The sequence below is a fragment of the Rhineura floridana genome, chromosome 9 (assembly GCF_030035675.1).
Source record: "Rhineura floridana isolate rRhiFlo1 chromosome 9, rRhiFlo1.hap2, whole genome shotgun sequence".
Lineage (NCBI taxonomy): Eukaryota > Metazoa > Chordata > Lepidosauria > Squamata > Rhineuridae > Rhineura > Rhineura floridana.
Window position 1 is genome coordinate 107,335,733 of NC_084488.1, and position 24,455 is coordinate 107,360,187.

Genomic DNA, 24,455 nt, shown 5'->3' on the forward strand with positions numbered 1-24,455 from the left:
TTGATGCCAGCCAGCTAGGTTGATGGAATGCTTTCGAACCAGCACAGCCAATGGATCCCATCACTACTAAGGACCCCCCCTTCTGCCAAACCCGTCTAAGGCCAAACATAGTTTAGAGTTGTATGCTTTTTTGTTTTGTTTTGCAAAGCCCTTGGAGATTTTTTTAAAGTGGTTCATGAATTGAATCAAATAAGATAAATAGCTGCCTAAGGGAGGAGGTGATCAGGACTGGGACTATAGTGCATGGAGAGGTTAACACTATACCTCCCTTCACTGCGGGCCACCCTCCAAACTGCTGTTTAATACTGGAGGGAAGCAGCCACTGGTGCATGGGGGAGGGCTCTTGGAAGGTTTATGGCATGGCAAGAAAGGGTTAATGCCCCTTCCCATGTGCTGTAGTCTCCTGCCTGTGCCCCCCCCCAATGGCTCTTACTTAAAAAACAAGCATGCATTTCCGTACTATGCGTTTAATATAATGGGTAATTTGACCCTGAATGTGGAGGTCCAAAGGAGGGCGGTTTGCAGCTACTGGTGCATCTGGAGGAAATGCTGGATTGGGATCTATCAGTTACAAAACACAAAGAAAAAGAGAGAACTGATTAGATGCTCATGTTATATTTTTATAAAATTATTTACACTTTTTTTTTTTTGGTCATGGGCGAATCCATTGGCACAAAAAGCACAGTCACACAGTATCTTTTTTGTTTTGTTTAATAGCTAACCTTATATATATATATATCTATATATATAGATGTTTATCTTAATTCCCCAGCAACAGGGGCAACCAAAGGGGAAAAAATAATATACAAAATAAGCTGATGGTAACACAATGCCAAAAATAGCTTATGTTAAGTAAGTGCAAAGGAGAAAAGCCTCACTATAAAGCTTGATTGCAATGAAGTTACTGTTTGCCAGTTTAAATATAAGACTTGCATTAAAATATTTTTTTTCTTGTCTCTATCACCCTCCCTCCCTCCTTCCCTCCCTCCCTCAGATGACCTGTGTAAAATCTATATACACAAACCCATTTGTAACACTTAACAGTAGCATTATGATGCATTCAAGGAATATGATTTCTCAATTAAAAAGTACACATGGCAGATGCAGTTGGCTGATGTAGGGGTGGTGCTTTTTTTTGCGGGTCGACAACATTACATTGAGTGCTAGCCTCAGTCAGGTGACCAGTCACCTGTTACAATAGAATATCCCAACAACCCTCTTCCCAGAATCCCACAGTCTTGGTCAGCAGCAGTGCTCATTGGATCCATATGGTGTTCCCTCTTTCCGGCCGACGTGGCTCAACTGTCAGTTCTCCAAATGTTGAGAAGAACTGCTCCATCTCTTTCTGCAGCATGTCATTCCTCTTCTCGGCATCTTCTTTGGCCCGCTCAGCATTGCGCATTTTAATTTCTACCATGGTAAACTTCTTCTTCTCCTGTTCCAGTTCATCGTGCAAGCCCATCATTTCGGTCTCCAGGGAGAGATTCCTTTGTTCAAGGCTGGAGGAATCAAAGTAGAAGGCAAAGGCTTAGTGTACTTTGGTACAACTCAATGCACCATCAGTGAAGACTGTGAGGCAGTATTAAATGCCTTCCAGAATGTGGGTCTTTTATTGCCCAGAAATATACAGGGATAGAATTATCAGTCCATAGGCCTTCCCCTAGGGGGAAATGACAGGCAAAGCATCAGGGGATTTGGGGAATTGGAGCAACAAGGAGAGAAAAAAATCATTCCGAGGCCTGAGATTATTCCATATTCTGAGGCCTGAGATTAGGTTTCTGAACCTTAAAGCACAGGAAAGTGGAGGTGGCAGAAGGGAGGGTGTCAGGAAGTTTGCAAGTGCCCCTGAGAGCATTCAAATGGAATGTTTGCAAAGACTCGACCCCTTTTGGACTGTCCCCTGGGATGTTTGCATGCTCTTACTTATTATGGGATGTTTGCACACTCTTACTTATTATGTGAACACAGGCTCTCGTTCACGTGGCTGATTTGGGATCAGTAACTCAATTCTTCAGTGTCCATTGTGCTATCCTATTACAGAGATTTGGTGTGATACTTCTGAATGTTTTTTGTAAACCGCTTAGAGGTTGTTTTTTAACAATCAAGTGGTATATAAACTTTGTTAAATAATAAAACAAGTACTTTAGCCCTATTCACTTGTTCACTCCCCCCACCCCCGATAAGTAGTTGGCCCCCTTTCTCCATGTCTCTGTCACCATTCCTGCAGCCCTCCATGTGTTAGGTGCTGAGTGTCTCCAGCAGGGAACTTTTTCTGTTCAAGTAGATTCTTCATGCAATTTAGAGCCTTCGTCTTATTGAAAAGCTCATGAGCAAGACACTGTCATCCCAACCCCTGTTGGTGTATCTCCAGCACCTGGAGCTATTCCACTTCTGAACATAGATGTTCCGTTTCTAGTTACGGCTAATACCTACCGAGTGATTTAACATTAATTATATTTTTTCTAACCTTTTAATGGCAGTTATGACAGTGGCTATTGCATCATTTTTTTGGCAGTGAACTCTATTTGAAGAAGTATTTCCTTTTGTCCTTAATGAAACCTTCTGCTAGTCCTTTTCATTGTAGGACCTTTGCTAATTTATTTATTTATTTTATTTATTATTTGATTTATATCCCACCCTTCCTCCCAGATGGAGGCAGATTTTTACAGCAATCAGTAATTCACAACTCTGCTGGTTGATGCTGTAGTCATAAATACATAGTACAGTCTTAACTGTTGACAAAAAGGGTTTCTAAAAAAACATGAGTGAGCAAATATTTTGTGAACAGGAGGATCCTACGGCATTTTCAAGGGCATCAAGAAGGATAGTTAACACAATTTATTTTATTTATTTATTTAATTAAGCTTATATACCGCCCGACTAGCAACAGCTCTCTGGGCGGTGAACATTAAAAATACAATATAAATAACACAAAACTGTACACAAAAACTGTACAGTCTAAAATCAAAATATAATAATTTACAATTAACAGGAATTAAAATGCCTCAGAGAAGAGAAAGGTTTTAACCTGGTGCCGAAAAGATGATAGTGTCGGCGCCAGGCGCACCTCCTCGGGGAGACCATTCCATAGTTCGGGGGCCACCACTGAGAAGGCCCTAGATCTTGTCACCACTCTCCGGGCTTCCCTATGAGTCGGAACCCGGAGGAGGGCCTTCGTAGTAGACCGTAGTGTACGGGCCGATTCATATCGGGAGAGGCGTTCCGACAGATATCGTGGTCCCGCGCCGTATAAGGCTTTATAGGTAAGTACCAACACTTTGAATCTGGCCCGGAAGCATATTGGAAGCCAGTGCAAACGGGCTAGCACAGGTGTTATATGCTCAGACCGCTTAGTTCTTGTTAGCAGTCTGGCTGCCGCATTTTGCACTAGCTGTAGCTTCCGAATCGTCTTCAAAGGTAGCCCTACGTAAAGCGCATTGCAGTAGTCCAGACGCGAGGTTACCATAGCATGTACCACTGATGAGAGGTCCTCCTTACTCAGATAGGGACATAGCTGGGCTACCAACCGAAGTTGGTAGAACGCATTCCGGGCCACCGAGGCTACATGAGCCTCAAGTGTGAGGGAAGAGTCTAAGATGACTCCCAGACTACGCACCTGTTCCTTTAGGGGGAGTGTAACCCCATCCAGGACAGGGTATATAGCCACCATCCGATCAGAGAAACCATCCACCAACAGCATCTCAGTCTTGTCAGGATTGAGTCTCAGTTTGTTAGTTCTCATCCAGTCCATTGTCGCAGCCAGGCAACGGTTCAGCACGTCGACTGCCTCACCTGAAGAAGATGTAAAGGAGAAGTAGAGCTGCGTGTCATCAGCATACTGATGACAACGCACTCCAAAACTCCTGATGACCGCCCCCAGCGGCTTCATATAAATGTTAAAAAGCATGGGAGACAGAACCGAACCCTGCGGGACCCCACATTGGAGAACCCACGGTGTCGAGCAATGTTCCCCAAGCACTATCTTCTGGAGATGACCCGCTAAGTAGGAGCGGAACCACTGCCAAGCAGTGCCTCCAACTCCCAATTCCGCAAGCCTCTCCAGAAGGATACCATGGTCAATGGTATCAAAAGCCGCTGAGAGGTCAAGGAGAATCAACAGAGTTACACTCCCTCTGTCTCTCTCCCGACATAGGTCATCAAACAGGGCGACCAAGGCAGTCTCAGTGCCAAAACCAGGCCTGAACCCCGATTGAAATGGATCTAGATAATCGGTTTCATCCAATAGCGCCTGGAGCTGGTCAGCAACCACACGTTCCAGGATCTTGCCCAGGAACGGAACATTGGCTACTGGTCTGTAGCTGCTGACATCCTCTGGGTCCAAGGAAGGTTTTTTCAGGAGTGGTCTCACTGCCGCCTCTTTCAGACAGCCAGGGACCACTCCCTCTCGTAAAGAGGCATTAATCACTTCCTTGGCCCAGCCAACTGTTCCTTCCTTGCTAGTTTTAATTAGCCAAGAGGGGCAAGGATCCAGTACCGAAGTGGTCGCACGAACCTGTCCAAGCACCTTGTCCACGTCCTCGAGCTGAACCAACTGAAACTCATCCAACAAAACATGACAAGACTGTGCTCTGGACACCTCAGTAGGATTAACTGCTATTAAATAGGTGTCTAAGTCCCGGCGAATGCATGAGATCTTATGCTAGAAGTGTTCAGCAAATTTATTACATCAAGCTACCGATGTATCTGCCGTATCTTGTAGGCCTGGATGAAGTAGGCCACGAACCACTTTAAAAAGCTCCCGTGGGCGTGAGAGAGATGACTGAATAGTGGCGGCGAAATGTTGTTTTTTTGCCGCCCTCACCGCTCCTACATAGAGCTTAGTAGAAGCACGAACCAGCTCATAATTGCATTCGTCGGGAGTTCATCTCCATCTCCGCTCAAGCCGCCTCCTGTCTTGTTTCATCGCTCTCAGCTCCGGAGTATACCAAGGAGCTGTATGAGCTCTACATAGGAGAGGGCGCGCAGGAGCGATCATGTCAACAGCCCGGGTCATCTCTGTATTCCACAGATCGACCAGGGCTTCGACAGGAGCGCCAGTCTTATCAGCCGGAAAAAAACCCAGAGCCTTTTGAAAACCTTCAGAATTCATTAGTCTCCGGGGGCGGACCAATTTAATAGGTCCCCCACCCTTGCAGAGGGAAAAGGCTACTGAAAGTCTAAACTTCAGCAAGCAATGATCTGTCCATGACAATGGGAGAGATGTAAAACTCCCCACATCCAGATCACTATCCCCATGTCCAGTAGCAAAGACCAGGTCAAGAGTATGCCCCGATGTATGTGTTGGGCCACTAACATATGAGACAGCCCCATGGTTGTCATGGCAGCCATGAAGTCCTGAGCTGCCCCAGACAAAGTAGCCTCAGCATGAATGTTGAGATCTCCCAGTACTAATAGTCTGGGGGATCTCAACAGTATCTCCGAGACCACTTCTGTCAGCTCAGTTAGGGAAGCCATTGGGCAGCAAGGTGGGCGGTACACCAAAAGGATTCCCAGTCTGTCCCTCTGGCCCAGCACAAGGTGCAAACACTCCAGACCAGTGATTGCATGGACATGGTGCTTGGTGAGTGAGATGGAACTCTTATAGACCACAGTGACCCCCCCTCCCCGACCCTCAGATCTACCATGATGCTGAACCAGATACCCCGGTGGGCAGAGCTGGGACAGACTAACTCCTCCCTGTTCGACCACCCAGGTCTCGGTTACACATGCCAGATCGGCCACCTCGTCCACAATCAAATCATGGACGAAGGAGGTTTTATTATGTACCGATCTGGCATTAAAAAGCAGCAACTGGAGATCTGAGAGTTGGCTGATAGGACAACCAACAACCCTGCGGGTATGAGAAGGACCAGAACGCGGCACAGCCACTACATGTCTGGGCTGCGTTCTCCACAAGCTACAATCCCATAGCCACTTCCCTAGGAGTAAGTCCCACTGAACTCAACTGGATTTTTTTGAGTTCAACATGTGGCAATGTTGTGATGGTATGGATTACAGAAACACTTGCAGAATGGGGGCCCCATTCTCCAGGAATTATTTAACTAACCAGTTGACAACCTACATGTGAAGAGGCCCAGAGAATGTTCTGGAAGTGCATGACACAGTTCTACTCTTGAAGCTAACTATGTCTGGTCCTGCGAAAAGCCTGGAGTGAGATTCCTCAGAACTGTATGTGAACCTTTCTGGGGGCCTAACAAAATGTTACACACACTCACTTGATGGCTCCTTTTAAAAAAAGAGAAGATAAAAAACCATTTCAGGATGGGATTATTTACAACAGAAAACAGGAGAGAGGGTTGCTTAACCCTCTTCCCACCTGCTGCTGCTGCTCTGCTCTCAGTCGTGTTCCCCCCTGGTACTTTGAAAGAAGGAAGAATTGCATAGACAATCTGGATTGCAACTCTCCCAACGTTTTGAGCTCCACAGTAAAAAATGTAAGTGTTTACTAACCTCGGCCTAATACTTAACTGGCTCAGGGCTGTGAAAGGCTGAAGCCATTTCTAAGGCTCATTCGCAATTTTCTATAATGGAATCAAAGCCTCCTGAGCTCATTAAAAGCCATGCTATGAATCTGAAAATAGTGGCCATTGCAGAGGGGCTTTTGCATTTCTTGCCAGTGAGAAATACATTTTATTTTTTGAGTGTCTCCTGTTCTGTCCCCTGGCATGCAGCAAAATAAATTTCATGATACTCATTAGCATTTACAGCTGGACTTCTTGATCACTTGGTGCAGACAGGAAGATGTGAGCGATAAGTAATCCCCTAAGAGATAAATCAAGCCAAGTGCTAAGACGTCGTCTGACCTTTTCTTCTTTCTCATTGTTAATGCAACACTTCGTGTCAGAGCATATATAATTTAAATGACTTTTCCTTGGGATCTGATTGAAAGACCCCGGTGTAATGATCTTAACTCACCTGACTAGCAAATAATGTATAGTTGTTTCAGTCAAGAAGGCAGCACGAGCAGCCCAATCTAAATACCTCTTGAGTTGGATTATTTGGAGTTAAGTAGATGAATAATGCAGTCCTCTGTATTATTGCACTGGGACAACGGTGCTTTTCGCTACAACCCTCCATGCATACTTACTACCTGGGAAAAAGTCCCATTGGACTTAATAGGGCTTATTATGGAGTAGACATGCCGAGGATTGCACTGGAATGTGGGGTTTTAATGACACCAAATTGCCTTTGGTGTTGTGGCTGTGCAATGCACTGAATCAAAATGTCACATCGTTTGACTTTGCCGAATGGTAGGGCCAAGGGACAATTTTTCTGCAAAGCAGGTTCCCCGACAGCCCTGTTCTTCAACACCAAGCTTCTGTCTCTTTCTCCCTCTACCCATCAGTTCCATCACACTTCTCCTTGCCAGTGCACCATCGTGTCATGACACCATGAATATGAGCATGGGCACAATTGGAATACTGGCAGCCACTATGAGCAGCGGGCATGTTTCCAGCATACCTTCCTTGCACTGTACTTAAAGCCATGGGTCCTGACATGCAAGTAACCATACACCTTCTTCACCCCATCAGCCGAGTTATGACTCTGGCATGTGGCCTTGGCACTTTTGCAAAAAGAGGCTTGTGTACAACCTTTCTGACACACCAAAGATTTGTGTCTTTAGTTGCACTCAACTCTGTAGTTTATCATCCTTACCCCCCTCATTATTTATTTAGCTAGCCCGATCAATGTACTTTTCTAGGTTTCATTATTATTGTTAACAACAACAACAGCAACAACAACTGAGGAGTTTACATTCTAAACTGTGGGGCAGGCAGCAGAAGGAGGGGGAGAGGCACAGAGGAACAATGAATGAATGTATGTAAACAAACACAATTGCTCACATACTTGGGGGCACATACTTAGCTGGGAATGAGGATTAAGCCAAAGACTTCACAGATAGTGAAGAAGCCATAACTCAGTGGCAGAGCACATGATTTGCATGCAGAAGGTCCCCAGTTTAATCCCTGGCATCTCCAGCTCAGTGGATCAGATTGCAGGTGATGTGAAAGAACTCTGCCTGGGATCCTGTAGAGTCTCTGACAGTCAGAGTAGACAATACTAGGGAAGACAGACAAGTAGGTTTGGCCTGGCATAATGCAGACTCTTAGGCAGTGCTGGATCCTGCTCATAGCATGGGCCCAGGTTTTGGGGAGAGGCCAGACCTTGGTGGCTGAACATACGCTTTGCGTGCCAAAGGCAATCTTTGACATCTCCAGGTAGGGCTTGAGAAAACACCTGCCTGAAACTGTGGAGAGCTGCTGCCAGTCAGTGCAGACAATACTGAGCTAGACAGACCAATGGTCTGACTCGGTACAAGGCAGCTTCCCCATCGGCCTGAGTGGCATTTGATCAAGCATGAGCCTAACCCCATCAGCCTTCATGTATTTGAGCAAATCTGACTTCTCCAGGAACAATGCTATAGACAATGGCATCCCTGAGCTGCTGTAGCCTCCAAGGCCGTACCCATTCGTGATTACAGGCAAGACCACTTCCCGTAAAGCCCTGTAACTGGAGCTCCTACCCCAGCAGCTTACCTTTTTATCCTCGTTTCATACTCCAGCTTCTGTTTTGCCATTTCCTGCTTTAAGCTCGACACAAGGCTGTGCAAAGCACTATGGTTGCTTGTGTTGTTGACCACAAAGGTTTCACTGTTGTCGCTGCTGCTGGTTGCCCGGCTGCTGCGTCCCCCCACGCTTCTTCGGTCACCTTTGTTCTCGTAATCTCCTTGGTTGGAGAGGTCTTCATGTGGGGGTTCATCTAGGATGGGGTCTTCGAAATTGGCCCCATAGAAGTCTTGCTCGGGGCAAGTGGTGGTCGACGAGCGGCAGGAGTTGGAATGTTCAGGGAGGGATATTTCACAAGAAGACGTGGACCAGGTTGCACTGTCGACACTCTGCTTATCTTCAGCGTTCACTATGGAGAATTGCTGGTGCACGTTGTCATAGGTAGAAAGTCTGTTGTGCTGGCCCGAGTCGCCCGTGGGCTCCTTCTGCTTGTTGTCCCTCAGTGTCACGTACCCATTGGGCATCCAGCTCTGGTTCCGGCTGTTCAGAGAGTTGCTATGGGCATCGGTGCTGGAAATGCCCATTCGTACACCTCCATTCTGCACACTGTGTGTGCCCATTTTGGTCACTGGCCCTTTCAGGGAGGATGTTCTTCTAGTCTGCAAAGTGCCATTGGGCAAGGCTGGTGATGTTTTCTCTTGACCCTCCACAGAGCTGCTGAAGGACCCATTGGTGACTATGCCACTGCCTTTATTAAATGCCGGGTTTTTTTTCACCATGAGGGGTGGACTTCTGGTGATGTCCAGTTTGTGAATGCTATTTCTGGGGCTACTGGACTTGCTCCCAGGCTGGGCTGTCGGAGATCCATTCTCCACAATGGTTCTTTGAGGAGATTCAGGTTTATCCCAAGAGCAGCGTCTCACCGGTGATGACTCCTTGGTATTGTTGTTCTCTTTGTTCTGGAGCTGACCGATGATCACTTTCTTTTGGATCTCATTGTTGTTAATACACACCTCCTGTCCACTCTGCATGTCTGCATCCTTGGGAAACAGCAGCGCGTGTTCACTTATCATCATGGACATCAACTGCTGGACGACAACAGTACCTAGAAGAGGATAAGACAAACACACCCCGATTTGAATATCAAATAATAATTGATGAAAAATGAGGTTTTTGTTAATGTCTATCTGTTGTGAGACTTGGTACCTACAAGATCAGTATTCTAGTGAAAAATGAAAGTAAAGGAGATCTTCCTGTTTCTATCACTCATCACCATGTCTTTCTTTCTCTTAATTATTATTTGTAAAGCATGACTGATGTATTCCTCCAGAATGGGTTTGTTTTTTTTGTGTGTGTGTGTGTATTCTGCAAAATGTCATTGACTTAATAACAGTGCATTAGTGGTGGATTTATAATGGACCATCCACATATCATTCTGCTTTATTAGTTCTGTGATGCTTCCCCAATGCTACAGCATTTATTGCCTTCTGGAGAAGCACTCTTGTGCTATTGCACAACAAATGCACACCAACCCTCCTCCATCTCGGGAACATTTGTGGTACGAAAAGTTATAGATTTCAACAGAAAGCTACAGGACATGCACTGATTGGAAACAAAGCAATATGTCCATCCTGAAAGTTTGCAGGTGCAAACAGTATTGAAAGTGAGATTGTGCATAACTGCCCGGATACCATCCTGAGCACAAATCATCATGAATGCACAATAAAAAGCACATCTGGAGGGGCCCACACAGAGCAATGAAAGCAAACAATAAGAACAACAAAAGCCAAGTACATGCCCCTCATTTTTGACAACAGAGAGAGTTGACAAAGCGGGACGAGTTGCAATGGGTGGTCAGCCTTGTAATTACAAAAAAGAATGAGGCCCTTCAAGCATTCCATTTGAACTGTAACTTCCATGATGCTCAGAAGTAAATGGCACTAGCTACCTTGCCCCTGGGTTCAAAGCGGTGAGCACCTTCTTCCTTGGAAGATGGGGGTAGTGAGCAGTGAAGGACATAAGGAGAATCAAGGCAGGCAAAAAATACACCCTCAGCAGACGGTGTCCATCTTGATTCTGCTTAAATTCTAGCAATGCCACTAGAGAGAAGGGGGAGACAGGAAAGGTAACAAGTGTGACCAACACTTACACATACTTAGGCTTTATTGCCATTGGAAATGATGCTACAATGATTGAAATGAAGGGCTCATGTTGAGGGCTTTGAAGAAATAGAGACAAGGGGCACCATTTAGATGTGGTCCGCACAGTGTGATTGAGTATGGCCTGCACACTTTTGCAGTCTGGAACTTTTATGTTCTGCGAGCATCTTTATGAGGTATTATGGTGTGGATTATAAATGAATAACATGTGGGAGGCTGGTGCGTAGGGATATCATGCTTAAGGGGAAAGAGTGGCTCAAGTGCCTTCTCTCCTCTTCCTAGTTTATGATTCCATGATTCTCAAGAGAGTCCTAGTAACCTTTACAGTCTGGGGACAACATCAAGGCGACACCACTTAGTAAGGTGATGACAGAGGTGAGATTTAAGTTATGGGCTTCCTGGCCTACTGATCCCATTCACAGCTACTGAACTGCATATCAGCTCTTATGAAAAGCACAGGGGGGAACAGAGACAAGGAGAGTAGGTAATGAGAAAGAATGAAGTGATAGTATATGTCTGTGAAGAGAAAATTAAACTATGTGAATAGAGATGTATAAGGAGCAGGTATGGGGGAAGAAATTTATTTCAGTTTGCACTGGAAGCCAAATCTATCAAATTCACACTTTCCAAAACAATGTGAGAACCCAAACACAACCATCCGTTGAAATTCATACTTATTTGGATTTTGTGATGCAGTTCTCCAAGCAAACAATATTTTTTAAAAAACATATTTTAGGGGGAAATGTGCATAAAAGTGAATATATTAGTGAAAAATACATACAAAATCCATTATTTTGGGAGAAACGGCTTGCAAAAATGTGTACATTAGTCAAAACTGCCTACAAAAATGTATTTATTAGGAGAAATTCACAGTAAAATGCTGAACATTTTTCATGAGGATTTTTTTTAAAAAAAATGGCAAATCGTTGCAGAAATGTGGAGAGCTGAATTTAAGAATGAAATCTCTCCACATGTCAGTTTGGACACATGACTTGATCTCCATGGCTTCCAGAATTCAGATAAGGTTGAATTGTCATGTCAGAGCAAGAGAAATAGCTAAATGTAATAGCCAGCAGCTTCAGGAACACAGCAAGAACAATGAGGGTGGAAAGAAATAAGGAGTGGGAAGATGAATGGTCTAATTACAATTTATGAGGTTCATTTCAGTATTACTTGAGGTCTGAACAGCATGGAGTTGGTTGGATTCAGAAACCCACAACGGTGAGCACTTGAGTTCTTCCCCCACTCGTCCCCATGTATGGAATATTTACTTTTGCCGACTGGAGCAGCATATCACAATGAGAAGGGCTGTTAAATCAATTTAATATAAATATAATTAAGCGCTCCAAAATGAGCCTGGGATCAGCCACTAGAGTGCATCGCACAGTTCTTCAGGGTAGAATATACTGCTGCTTATGTTATAAATCAAAGTGCACTCCCTTAAGCCAGGAGGGGGGTCATTTTGAAATGCATTATAATAAATGGCCATGCTTCTTTCTGGAGAAGGCCCCAGTGCACAAGCAGCATGACCTCTTTTTTAATTTATGGAGCCCATTTTGGAGTTAGGCATCTGGCAATACGTGGCATCTGTTCCCATCCTGATCTTTCTAGAAATAAAGTTGGGGGATTATAATCACAGTTTTATGCATTATTCCATGGTGTGCTAGACACCTTTGAGCAGTAATTTCTCACTTGCCCCTTATCATTTTGCAAAGGTTGGGTTTTAATATTATGGATTCTTTTTTCCCCCTTCAAATGCAAAGGCCAGGAGCCATTTTAAACAAACGAATCAATAAGCATCGTGGAGTGAGGATGATACCATGACACTTCATGGGCGATCCCATTTGGCTGCTTGCTGATGTCACTGAAGGGAAATGGAGTCAATTAGAGTGACGGAAATGTTTCCCGGATAGGCAAATCAAACACTTTATCCATTTTCACAAAGCAATTGCCAAAAAATTGCTCAGAATACACCAAACATCTGTCCAAGCTTAAGGTTAACACTGTCCTACCCTAGGCTGTTGAAGTGAGACTCAGACACAAAGGTGTGCTTTTCTTTAATAGGTTTCATCAAAAGTTTCAGTGCAGAACACTTCACAGATCAGCTTACAGGTTACACAGAATTCCGCAACTCAGCATAACTAGGCATGACAACACAGAGCTAAGACATTGTCACAGCAATTGGGCACACCCCCTTACAGTCTTTAAGTAGATGTGGACAGGCTCATTCTACTCACGTGAGGAAGGTGTCACTGAATGGGAGCGTGTGTACATGTGCTCGTTCCTCCTTAGAGGGACTGTGGGAACCCTTTGACCTCTGGTGCAGTTGGACATGGAGACAAGGGTGGTGGAGACACATGTTCAAGGTCCTCCTCCTCGGGAGGAGGTGTGCACAGTGGCAGCGTGGGTAGAAAAGGGTGTGAATGGGAAATAGAAGGGCAGCCTCCTGACTGGGCAATGTCTCATCAGCAGTAACTGGAGCTAAAGGGGCAGAGCTGTCACTGTCAACGGAGCTCAGGCCTTCAGCCTCAACACCTCCTGAATGCGAGTCACTCCCCGAAGTCCCAATCCATCTCCTCATCTTCATCATTGCTTCAAGGATGGTCCATGGGACTTATGACATCATCCTTCCTCCCATACAGTTCCTTCCCCCACTTCAGAGATTTAGGTTTACTGGAATAGCATTCATGGAAATCTCTCACCAAGTCTGGAGCGTGGGATGTCAGAAGTGGGCTCCTGCAAGGAGGAAGGGTGGAATATAAATCAAATAATAACTAAGTAAGTAAGTAAGTAGCTTCCCAAGAATGTTTCTCTGGTCTGAAACCTTTCCAATGGATCAGGTACTGTAGCTTCCCTCGATGCCAGCAGTGTCAAGTTTCTGCTGACCGAGTGAAATAGTTTGGCTGCAATCAGCAGATAATGGCCAGCAGCCAGGCCATAAATCTGTCAGGCTTGAGTTGAGGATAAGAGGCCCACAACTACAACAAATGTAAATACCAGGTTGGAAGAGCCGAAAGAGTGTAGGACAGATGAGTCCTTGGGAGTCCAAAGTCAGGGTACTGGAGATCCAATTAGGCAGGGCAGGGTCGAAGACATGGCATCACAAGCCAGGCTGGCTATAAGGTGACAAGGAAGGTCAATGTTGTTTCCGGCAAAGCCCCAAGCCATTCACAGCCTTTTAAGCTCAGCGTCTGAGGCCAGGTGTTTGCAATCAGCCTTCCCTCTTTCGCGAGCGTGTGGTTCTTAAGCAGATGGACAGCCTCTGTTGTACCAGCACCCATTGGTGTCTCCTCTCTGCTGGGGTCAGCGTAGCTTTCTGATGACTCTCTGAATCTGACAGTATGGCTCCAGCAGGGTCCTGCTCCTTGTCTGAGGGTGAAGGGTCTTGAGCTGCCTCTCAGCTCACCCCTTCCCTTGAGTCTGAAGTCTCCCATTCCCCTTCATCTGTTGAGTCCTCTGAAGGAGGCATGGCAAGCAGGAATTGAGGATCTGTTCCACTTTCTACTCCTCCTGGGCGTCACTGAGTGTGGGAGTGGAAGGCAGCTTGGGCTTCCCATATGGGTGAGCTGGATCTTCAGTAGTCAGCAATGAATGGTGGAATTTGATTAACACATTTGATAAGCTACTGCGTTGATCTGCTCTTCCACTTATGCCCCACTTGCCAAGGTTCTAACTTGTGGTGCGGGGTGGAGGTTGGCAGAGAACTTGTGGAGAGCCACACCCGATCTCCCACTTGGATTTCTGGACCAGTTTTGACAGTGTTGACCAGCTGCTTGCTTGTAGGCAGCCTTGACTGTCTCCAATTGTTCTTGTAGCAGTTGTTGCATAGCTTGTAACTGCTGAACTTATTTGGTAGCTGTAGGTATGGTCAACGTAGTGGTGGGGTTTTGGAAGTAGCATGGGTGGTACCCATAGTTGGCAAAGAAAGGGGTCTGCTGGGTGGAGGAATGCACTGAGTTATTATAGGCAAACTCCACCAGAGGTGACAGGGACACTCAGTTGTCCTGTTGATAGTTGACATAACAGCGGAGATACTGTTGTAGGGTGGCATTAACCTTCTCCATTTGCCTGTCCATCTGAGAATGTTATGTGGAGGATAAACAAAGTTCAATATGCAGACATTGCAAAAGGGCATGCCAAAACTGGGTGGTAAACTGGGCCCCCCAATCTGAGACCAGACTGTTTGGAAGACTGTGAAACTGGAAGACATTTTTGATAAAAACGGTGGGCGGTTTCCTTGGCAGTAGGGAGGCCACAGCAGAGAATGAAGTGGGCCATTTTACTACCACAACCAGAATGGCAATGTTTCCCTGTGAGACGGGTAGATCTGAGATAAAGTCCAGAGTCACCATTCTCCATGGCCCCTCAGGCATGGGCAGAGGTACGAGCAACCAGCAGGTCATTTAGGAGTGTGTTTTTCCCTCATACAGTTAGGACAAGTCTGAAAGTATTGTTCCACATTTTGCTTTATTCAGGGCCACCAAAATTCTGGATTAACCGCCTGCAGAGTCTTGAATATGCTGAAGTGACCAGCAGTTGGGGGTATCATGGCACTGTCACAAGATCCTAGCCTGAAGTTCCCCTGGGGGCACGTACAGGGCCTCACAGTGGTACAGCAATGCTTCCCATCAATGGTCTCCACTGCCAATTGCATGTCCAGGGAGGTTATGGGAATGTTATGCTGTTTAGCAAAGCCCAAGTCCATAAAATTACTGGAAGCTCTGGAATCCACCATGGCTTGTAGTTGGATGCTCCAACCTGAGGGGGTAGGTGCATGGCTGGCCTTGGTGGGGTCAGGATGTTGTGATGCCCATTATGGACAGTTGATCCCAGCTTGTGGACCTCTGAGAACTGGGATTTGGAGTTTTCCTGCACCAGGGCTTTGTCAGACTTGGCCGGACAGGATTTCACAAAGTGCCCTGCTTTTCCACAGTATAGGCACACCCCTCGTCTTGGCACTTCTTTCTCCTCCTCTATCAGGTGTGGCCACGACCCCCCAATCTGCATGGGTTCCACCCTGACTAAGTGGAGGTTCCCATGCTGGCAGAGAAGTGCATGCAGGGGAGAGGTATGGGGGGTAACACCTAAGCCGAAGAGGCCTTTCCATCCTACAACCTTCAGGTCTGTTATCAATTTGCAGGCAAAGCTGGATGAGCTCTGATAAGGAGTTAGGGGCTCGAGCCAATTGTCAACACAAAGAGTCTAGAGCTTGGCTAACACAGTTTCCAAAGCATGCTGGATATCCTCCTCTGCCCCTCCAATTGCTTCCAATTCATTCATGGTATTGTCGGGTGGAGGAGCTGGGGGCTGTGACAAACTGTCCTGCCCTAGGCTGCTGAAGTCAGATTCAGATGCAAAGGTGTGCTTTCCTTTAATAGGTTTGATAGAAAGTTTCAGTTAAGAACACTTCCTAGATCAGCTTACAGGTTACACAGAATTCCACAACTCTACTCAGCACGACTACACAGAGCTAAGACATTGTTGCAGCAACTGGTCACACCCCTTTACAACCCTTAAATAAGTGTGGACTGGCTCATTCTACTTGCATGAGGAAGGTGTCACTGAATGGGAGCATGCGTGCACGCGAGCACTCCTCCTTACAGAGACTGTGGGAATGTTTTGAGCCTGCTGGCGCAGTAATCTTTGCGTCCGAGGTGAGGGTGGTGGAGACACATCTGCAAGATCCTCCTCCTCAGGAAGAAGTGTGCGTGGAGGCGGTGGTGGTGAGAGTGGAGAAGGGAGGTGAATGGGAAGTGGAAGGGCAGCCTCCTGCTTGGGCAACATCTTGTCAGCTCTAACTGGAGCTATGGGGGTGGACCTATCACTGTCAACAGTGCTGAAGCCTTCAGCATCAGTGCCCCCTGAATGTGAGTCACTAAGGCCCTCCCAGAAGTCCCAGTTCATCTCCTCCTCTTCTTCATCATGGCCCCAAGGATGGTCCATGGGACTCATGACAAACACAGATACAGATTTACATGCATATAGTGTACAGAAGTAAGTCCTACTGAGTGTGATATTTACTCCCAGGCGAGTGTGCATAGGAATGCAGCCTCAGAGACTTGGAAGGCTAGATTGTTCTGCTCAGGATGATGTTTTTGTCAAATGCTCATCACTGGACTATAGAATGGAAGTCTGAAGGATGCTGATTGCACACTTTTAAATGAGTTACACAAACAGTGCTCTGACTTCTCATATTTAATGAGTTATGAGGGAAAGCATGCAATAGCACAGCAGCTGAAATATGGGCATCTGCAATCGCGAGAACATTTGCATACTGTTCTTCCTTCACTCTCTAATTAGCAAAATAAATCATTTGTTGATGAGAGGGATATAAATCCACAGAAGGAGAAGAAGCTAAGAACAGATATCTAGATGTTAATGGATTAATTGGAATGCCAGCCTGTGTATCTATCCACATGCTCTGTGGGGTTTTAAACCTCAGCAGCTGGACCCTAATGCCTTGTTAAGAAGCTAAGGATTGCGTTAGCTGGATCAGGGTAAGGTCTATAGCTCAGTAGTGGAGCACAGACTTTGAATGTAAATGGTTCTAAAACTGAATTCGGGGGTCTCCAGGTAAGACTGGGAAATATTCCTGTCTGAAATCCCGGAATGCTGCAACCAGTCACAGAAGACAACACTGAGCAAGATGGACCAATAGTGTAACTTGGAAGAAGGCAGCTTCCTAGGTTAGGGCCAGGACTTGGAAAGGCCAGAAGTTCATCTGGTCTACCATTGCATTTCCCAGCAGTGATGAGCCGGATCCCCCTGAGAAGCTCCCAGGCAGGTTGTGAAGCTTTGGTGTCTGTGGGAAAATTTGGGGGTATGGGGGTGGGGACAAACTAAATATGCCAAATAAAAAAGTAAATGACTTTGCTGCTTCCTTTTGTCTTTGTTGACACACTATTTCCAAATCATAGCTACACTAAAATCCTGGATACCTGAATTGTTTTCTATGGAGCAGCAATCATTCCTAGATAATCTAGAGCAGCCTTTCTCAACCAGTGTGCCTCCAGATGTTGTTGGACCACAACTCCCATCTTTCCTGACCATTGGCAATGCTGGCTGAGGCTGATGGGAGCTGTGGTCCAACAACATCTGGAGGCCCACTGGTTGGGAAAGGCTGATCTAGAGTCTACATAATGGGAGTTTCACTCCGGCTTTCTCTTTGTATCATTGGCTAGATCTCCTTTCTTAAATGTCAGTCGTTGCTGTGACTTCATTCATTAACTCCCGAATTGTGGAACAGCTTACCAGAGGAGATACGCCTGGCGCCTACGGTATTTTCTTTTAGGCACCAGGTTAAGACCTGGCTATACTCCCAGGCATTTTAATGTTTAATGTTAATGTTTAATTGTTCATTTTAATGTTTTAAATTTTCTTGTTATTTGAAATGGATTTTATTGTAACATTGTATGTTTTGTACACCGCCCAGAGAGCTACTTGCTATGGGCGGTTTAAAAATGAAATTAAATAAATAAATAAATAATAACTAAAAACACTGAAAGGTGGGAGCAGGCTACTTTCTCACAAACACACACAAAAAACGATAATTGTGCCTGCACTTTTTGCCCCATATCCCAGGTTCTACAAATGCTAAAAACTTAACTATTTTTTAAAAAAATGAAAGCTGGGTTCATTGGGACGGGGGACTGCTCCTCCCAGTGGTTGATCATGGTGTGAAGACAGCAGTTATCTATCATGGATGAATTGAATTGGTGTCATCATTATTAAGAACTATTGACATTAGTGGTCATCATCACACCTTGTGGTTTGTTGTTGTTGTTGCATTTTGGATATTCTGTTCAATAACAACAACAACAAACCACAAGATGCTTGAAAAAATACCCTTTTTTTGCCATAAACTATTCTTCGGGGTTTTTTTCCCTGGATGGTTTTATACCTACTTAGCTGAACACTGTGCCTTCAATTTAGGCTTAGTGGCACATGGGGGGGGGCTCTCTCCAGTAACAGCGCTCTTTGTTTGCTCCTAAACGTCTCTAAAAATGTAGAGGGTGGGTTGGCCAGCAATGTAGAGAATGGGTTGTCCAGCTGGGCACAGCTTCCAATAGTCCAGTTCCAGAAAGAGCTGCCCTGGGGTGTATGATGCATATTTCAATCTCTGCTGTAGCAAATTCAACAGGGTTGTTAAATTACAAGGAGAAAAGTGGTCTAGGCTAGTGGTGTGAAACCCATGGTCCTATACAACCCTAAAAAGGATTTCATGCAGGGGCTAAGGAGAGAAAGAAAAGGGGAAAGGGGTTTGGCAGAAAGAGAGAAGGAGTAGCAGAAAGAGAAAGGGGTGACAGAAAGGAAGAGGGAGAGGGAGAGGGAGAGAGAGTGTGTGTGTGTGAGAGAAGGGGTGGTCCCACCATCCTTTAGGTCTGGTCCCATCCTTTGCTGGTGTGCAGCTGCTGACAGAGTACCCCAGGGAGAATGCAGACCTCAACAGAAAACAAATTGTCCACTTCTGGTCTAGACATTATGCTGAACATTACCAGTCATATTGTTTAGTAGAAATCACTGTTGGTATCTTATCTTGCCCATTAAGTGTGAGTTTCCCTGCCCACAATCAATGACAACAGTGCAAAGCTAGCTCCAGGTTGAGCCCCCTACACCCCAACCAGAGTGGCTTCCAAGGAGGTCCCCTTAGACTCCAAAGTGGGGCCCCTTTGGCATCAGAATGCCCCCCCTCTGACACCAGAGTGGGTTCCCAGCAGGTTTATAACAGCAGGCGACATCAGGCATGCAACTGTTGGCGGGTGCCTATGAGCTGTCTGCCATCCTGACATTCCCACAGTGCTCCAGTGTAGCACTGCTCTGTGGCACTGTGGGAATGTCAAAATGGTAGCTTCCTGCCTGCTGCTACTGCTGTAAATTTGGGTCTTAGGACTGGCAGGATGGAGGGACCAACACAGCCACTAGTTCTGGTGGCACTAGAACTGGGTCCTCTGGAGCTGCTTAAGGATACCATGCACTGCATCTGTGGCTGCTCGTACAGGAAGGGAAACACACTATGTGGTGGGCCATGGAGACTGGTGCCCCCCAATGTCAGTGGGGTAGTGAATCCGCTCTGAGTTTTAGTCCCAAACTTTCAAGGAGCTGTCCAAGGTGCTGATAACTTCTTCAGGCAAAAACCTGGATAGGATTCAGTGCCCCACTGACATTGGAGCCACCAGCCTCCACTGATGGTGGTCAAGAGCCACATGGTCGGTTCCACTAAACAAACAAGCTTATTGGCATATGGTAACCTTGCCACTGAGATACCAGTCTCCATCATGAGCATAGCATCTGGATTGGCTCACAGTACTTGCAGGGGTACTGTGGTGTGTGTCCTGTCTAGACTAGCTCAGTAAGTGGCCCCCTGAGATGGATGGATAGATTCCTTTCCTCCTTTGCTCATTTAGTACAATGCCCCAGGCAAGCAAGGAAAAAAACATGCATGGAGCTGATGGTGGTGGGAACCATCAGAAGGCAGGGACAAACTGTGATACCCTTGGGTCTTCATTGTACTTGATGAGTGCTTCTGACATAGACGCCCCATACCTACCCCAAGCCACTAATCTCAGGCTCCAGCTGCATTCGGGCTCAAAATGTATAGTCTGTTACCTACAATGTGGCCTGCTAGCAGTGGCGGCTGGTGGCTCCCTGTCAGTGGGGCAGTGGGATCCCCTCTGAGTTTTAGTCTGAACTTGCACAGAGCTATCAGTACCTTCAACAGCTCCTTGAAAGTCTGAACTAAAACCCAGCATAGATTCCACTGCCCCACTGACATGGAGCCAGGCGCCGCCACTGCCCACTAGTAGTTTGTATATGCTGCTATGTGGTTATTGGCAAATTTCACTTAAGTTTTTACTCAGTTAAAGAACTATCAAATTAAATCAGCATTCTGACAAACTATTGCATTTATGTCCTGGCAGGATCCTTAGGCCAGCCAACTGATTCTTTGCAGAATGGTTTGCTTGCTAACTCACCTTCCATAATGGTCAGAGGGTCTTCCACTTTGGGGCGCAGGATGTTGGGACCAAACACGGTAGCAAGGTTTTGCACACTCATTTTGTTGACTCCGGAATAGGACTGAACTTCATCCAGGAATCTGTTAAAGTATCCCATGAGCATAAGGGGAGGAAAGGGGAGTCCAGAATCAGGGTTCAGTCAACTATAAATGACAGGGCCAAGCTAGACGAGATGCCTTTCATGCATTTGGCAATAATGTGAGTGGCTTAAAAAAACTGTAAATAGTAAATATGCCCCCCTCAATATAAATTGGCACCCAAGTTGGGGGAGGCGGGTAACCCTTTGCCTCCTGCTGTGGTCTCAGTCTGGATCATTCCCCACTCGCTGTATCGGTTATTTGCATTGGGAAAAATCTTCCCATTTGTGCCAATGGATGCTTTTCTTCCAATGCTGGCATGAGGGAGAGCCGCATCTGGACAGCAGTGAGGGCAAAGGGTTAAAGCCTCTCTATCCCTCCTAGAGTCCCAGTCTGGATTGGCTGCCCCATGCCTTGCTATTTACTTTTTAAAAGCATTCCCACAATTGCTAATTTCACCCATGACACTTCTGCACTGCAGTTTGCCCACAAGCTCTTACCATTGTTCTAAAAGAGACATGCACAAGTTTGAAACAGAAATGGGGAAAAGGAAAAGTCAAAACTCCAGAAGGGGTAAAACTTGGAAAATTATTAGTATTTGACTAGATTGCATGAAAAAAAAACCTCAGCTAATGGCTGCTGTTCTTTGCCCACTTACGTGCAAATATTCTACTTATTTACTTACTGTGTTTCTATACAATATGTCCTGTGAGAACCCCTAGAGTACTGGAGTGAGTTTACAGAGTAATTTTCCCAAGCAAAGTCTCTCACTGCAAACAGAGACATTCCTATGAGTCTCCTGTGGTTTCTTTTCCTTCATTACAATCCACCTAAGCCAGACTTCTCCAGTCTGGTGCCCTCCAGACATTCTAGACTGCAACTCCTATCAGCCCCAGCCAGCTGGAGGGCACCAGGTTGGGGAAGGCTGCCCTATGCAATGAAACAGCAAACAATCATGGGGAAAGGGTGAATCCAAACGTCACCTTTGCATTACGTTACAGAGTTAGTTCCTAATACCACGCTACTGTTGTTGGCCGCCAAAGTGGGTTCAAAGTAGGACAGGAAGAAACTACGTCTTCCTGCACACATGGTCAAAATGAAAGGGAACTGAGCCTCACCTCATGACTCTTCTGAAGCAGGGGTAGCCAGTGTGGTGCTCTCCTAATGGGACTCCAGCTCCCATCAGCCCCAGCCAGCTTGGCCAGTGGTCAGAGACAATGGGAGTTGCAGTCCGACAACATCTGCAGGGCACCCCTGCTCTAAAGTACAAAAGGATTCAGAAAGGATGACTGGGCTATTCATCAGTTAAATTTAACTGCTCCTTCTTTGGCCACTTACAAAACTGCTTACAGAAAACTACTGCTGCCTAACCATGTCTTTGGGAGCACTGAGACAGTCCGTGATTAAGAGATTCTTGTCAGGATACTTACCTGCAAATATACTTCAGCAGGTTGAAGTTGACGAGTGGCAAGCTCTTCACCTGTTTGACTAATTCGTTCAGCCCCTGTGTGAAGATGTCCAAACATGTGCAGGAAACATCAGAATACCAAACAAAACATAATACTGCCCCCTCATTACTCATGCAGAAACTTGCCATACAGACTGTGATGAGTGACTGCAGGAGCTTATATCATGATGAGACAAAGTACAGGTGCCACCCATTTCCAATTGGTAAAGGAAAGTGCTGCCTGGCTTAGCATGTTTGGTCCTGGGGCATGGTCTGAAGACACATGTGATGGAGCAATCTTGCATGTCTGGGTCTAGCCGCAGCCTGGATGGGAGACTGTATGAATACACAAGCCCACCTTGAGCAGGGCTGACTGCAGTTTTGGGAGCACAGTGCCCTCATTTCTATTCCAGGTCAGCTTACCTGGCTGCAGCACATTTTGGGTTGGCACTGGGTGGATGCCCTTTTAATTTCCCACTGCGGACACTGTGGAAAATTTAAATGATGCTTGCCCAGCTGAATGCCGGGGGGGGGAATTCAAGGGGTCTAAGGGCAGGAATCAATGGTGGGCCCTGCAAGATTGCTGTGGCCTGGGCTCGTTCCTGATGATATTGTGCAGTGATGCTACACCCAGGCTTTTCCATAGTTGAAGAAAGGTGGTATATAAATGAACTAAATACTACAAATAGGTTAATTTAATATATTTGGCCAGGAGTGAATCTGCCCAGGAATATCTGGACTACCACTAATTTCTGCTGTCTGCCTTAACAAGGGCTTTGAGTGTTCCAATTAACACCTGTGCCAGATCTGAATAACTGCTAGCTTTTAAAATTTCTGAGGGACAGCAGACATTTCTACCGGTACTTCCTCCCAGTAGCCTTTGGTGCAGCCTGGTATCTTCCCCCGCCACACCCACCTAGCATGGCCTGGAAACCTCATTAAGTCTGTATAACAGTTTGTTCACTCCATCTTACACAGTACACTGGGTTTTTTTTGTTTTTTTACCATATGCAGCAAAATCTCTTCTCTCCACTCCTACCCCCAATATTTTGAATAATATTTAGTCTCAAGGAGAGAAGCCTGCTCAGTACTTTGTGATATATTTATTGGTCCAAATAAAGGTATTATCCTGAATTTACGTTTAGATTTTTTTTTCTAAGGGACCAACATGGCTAAAAAAATTTATCCAAGATTTCCTGGTTCTGTGCTTTAGCAGCAAACCTGAAGTACAGATGCAGTTCCCTGAAAATGTTAAGTCAGGTGAGATGAAATTGGAAAGTTGCTACACATCAAGCACTATGGAGAGCAAGATTATCATTACCATCTTTACCAACCAAGCAAATGGTAAGAGGGAAAACAGAGACTATGTTCATAGAGTGCATTGCTTGCACAGAGGGGTAAAATTAAAAGTGCATCTAGTCCCTAAGAAAAGCAGTCCAATGCAAATATGTGCTTAGAAGAGGAAGAAGGAAAAATAAGGGATTTTCTTTGTGTTTCGAACATTATTAATTAATTAATTAATTAATTAAATTTATATCCCACTCTCTCAGTAGAAGCCCAGGGCTGCAAACAAAATACTAAAAATACTCTAAAACACCTTAAAAACAGAGTTTAAAAATATATTAAAGCAAAACATATTTAAAAACATCTTTTCCAAAAAGCTTTAAAAACATCTTAAAAAGCAATTCCAACACAGACACAGACTGGGATAAGGTCTCTACTTAAAAGGCTTGTTGAAAAAGGAAGGTCTTCAGTAGACACAGAAAAGATAACAGCGATGGGGCCTGTCTAAAGGGAGGGAATTCCAAAGGGTAGGTGCCACAGGATTAAAGGTCTGCTTCCTATGTTGTGCAGAATGGACCTCCTGATAAGATGGTATCTGCAGGACGCCCTCACCTGCAGAGCATAGCGATCGACTGAGTATATAAGGGATAAGATGATCTTTCAGGTATCCTGGTCTCAAACTGTAAAGGGCTTTGTACACCAAAACCGGAACCTTGAACTTGGCCTGATAGCTAATGGGCACTCAATGCAATTATTTCAGCAGCAGGGTGACATGTTGGTGACACCCTCCCCCAATGAGCAATTGTGCTGCCACATTTTGCACCAGCTGCAGATTCTGGACCAACCTCAAGGGCAGTCCCACATACAGCACATTACAGTTAACCAGCCTGGAGGTTACCAGTGCATGGACAATAGTGGTCAGGCTATCCCAATCCAGAAATGGCTGC

At 45.6% G+C, this 24,455-nt stretch overlaps 1 protein-coding gene across 7 annotated transcripts in view; it reads right to left on the bottom strand.

Annotated features, from left to right (window-relative positions):
• Positions 1-695: 695 nt before the first annotated feature.
• Positions 696-24,455, bottom strand: part of ARHGAP24 (Rho GTPase activating protein 24) — a 492,834-nt gene continuing 469,074 nt past the window's right edge. For 6 of the 7 annotated variants that reach the window (XM_061583119.1, XM_061583120.1, XM_061583121.1 and 3 more), the window contains 4 exons: positions 22,208-22,281; positions 20,659-20,780; positions 8,559-9,633; positions 696-1,499 (listed from right to left, as the gene is read on the bottom strand). In XM_061583119.1, the coding sequence (XP_061439103.1) occupies positions 1,256-1,499; positions 8,559-9,633; positions 20,659-20,780; positions 22,208-22,281 (1,515 nt within the window). In that variant the 3' untranslated portion in view covers positions 696-1,255. Of the gene's footprint in view, positions 1,500-8,554; positions 9,634-20,658; positions 20,781-22,207; positions 22,282-24,455 lie in introns of those variants that run through there. The other variant, XM_061583125.1, reaches the window with a different exon arrangement.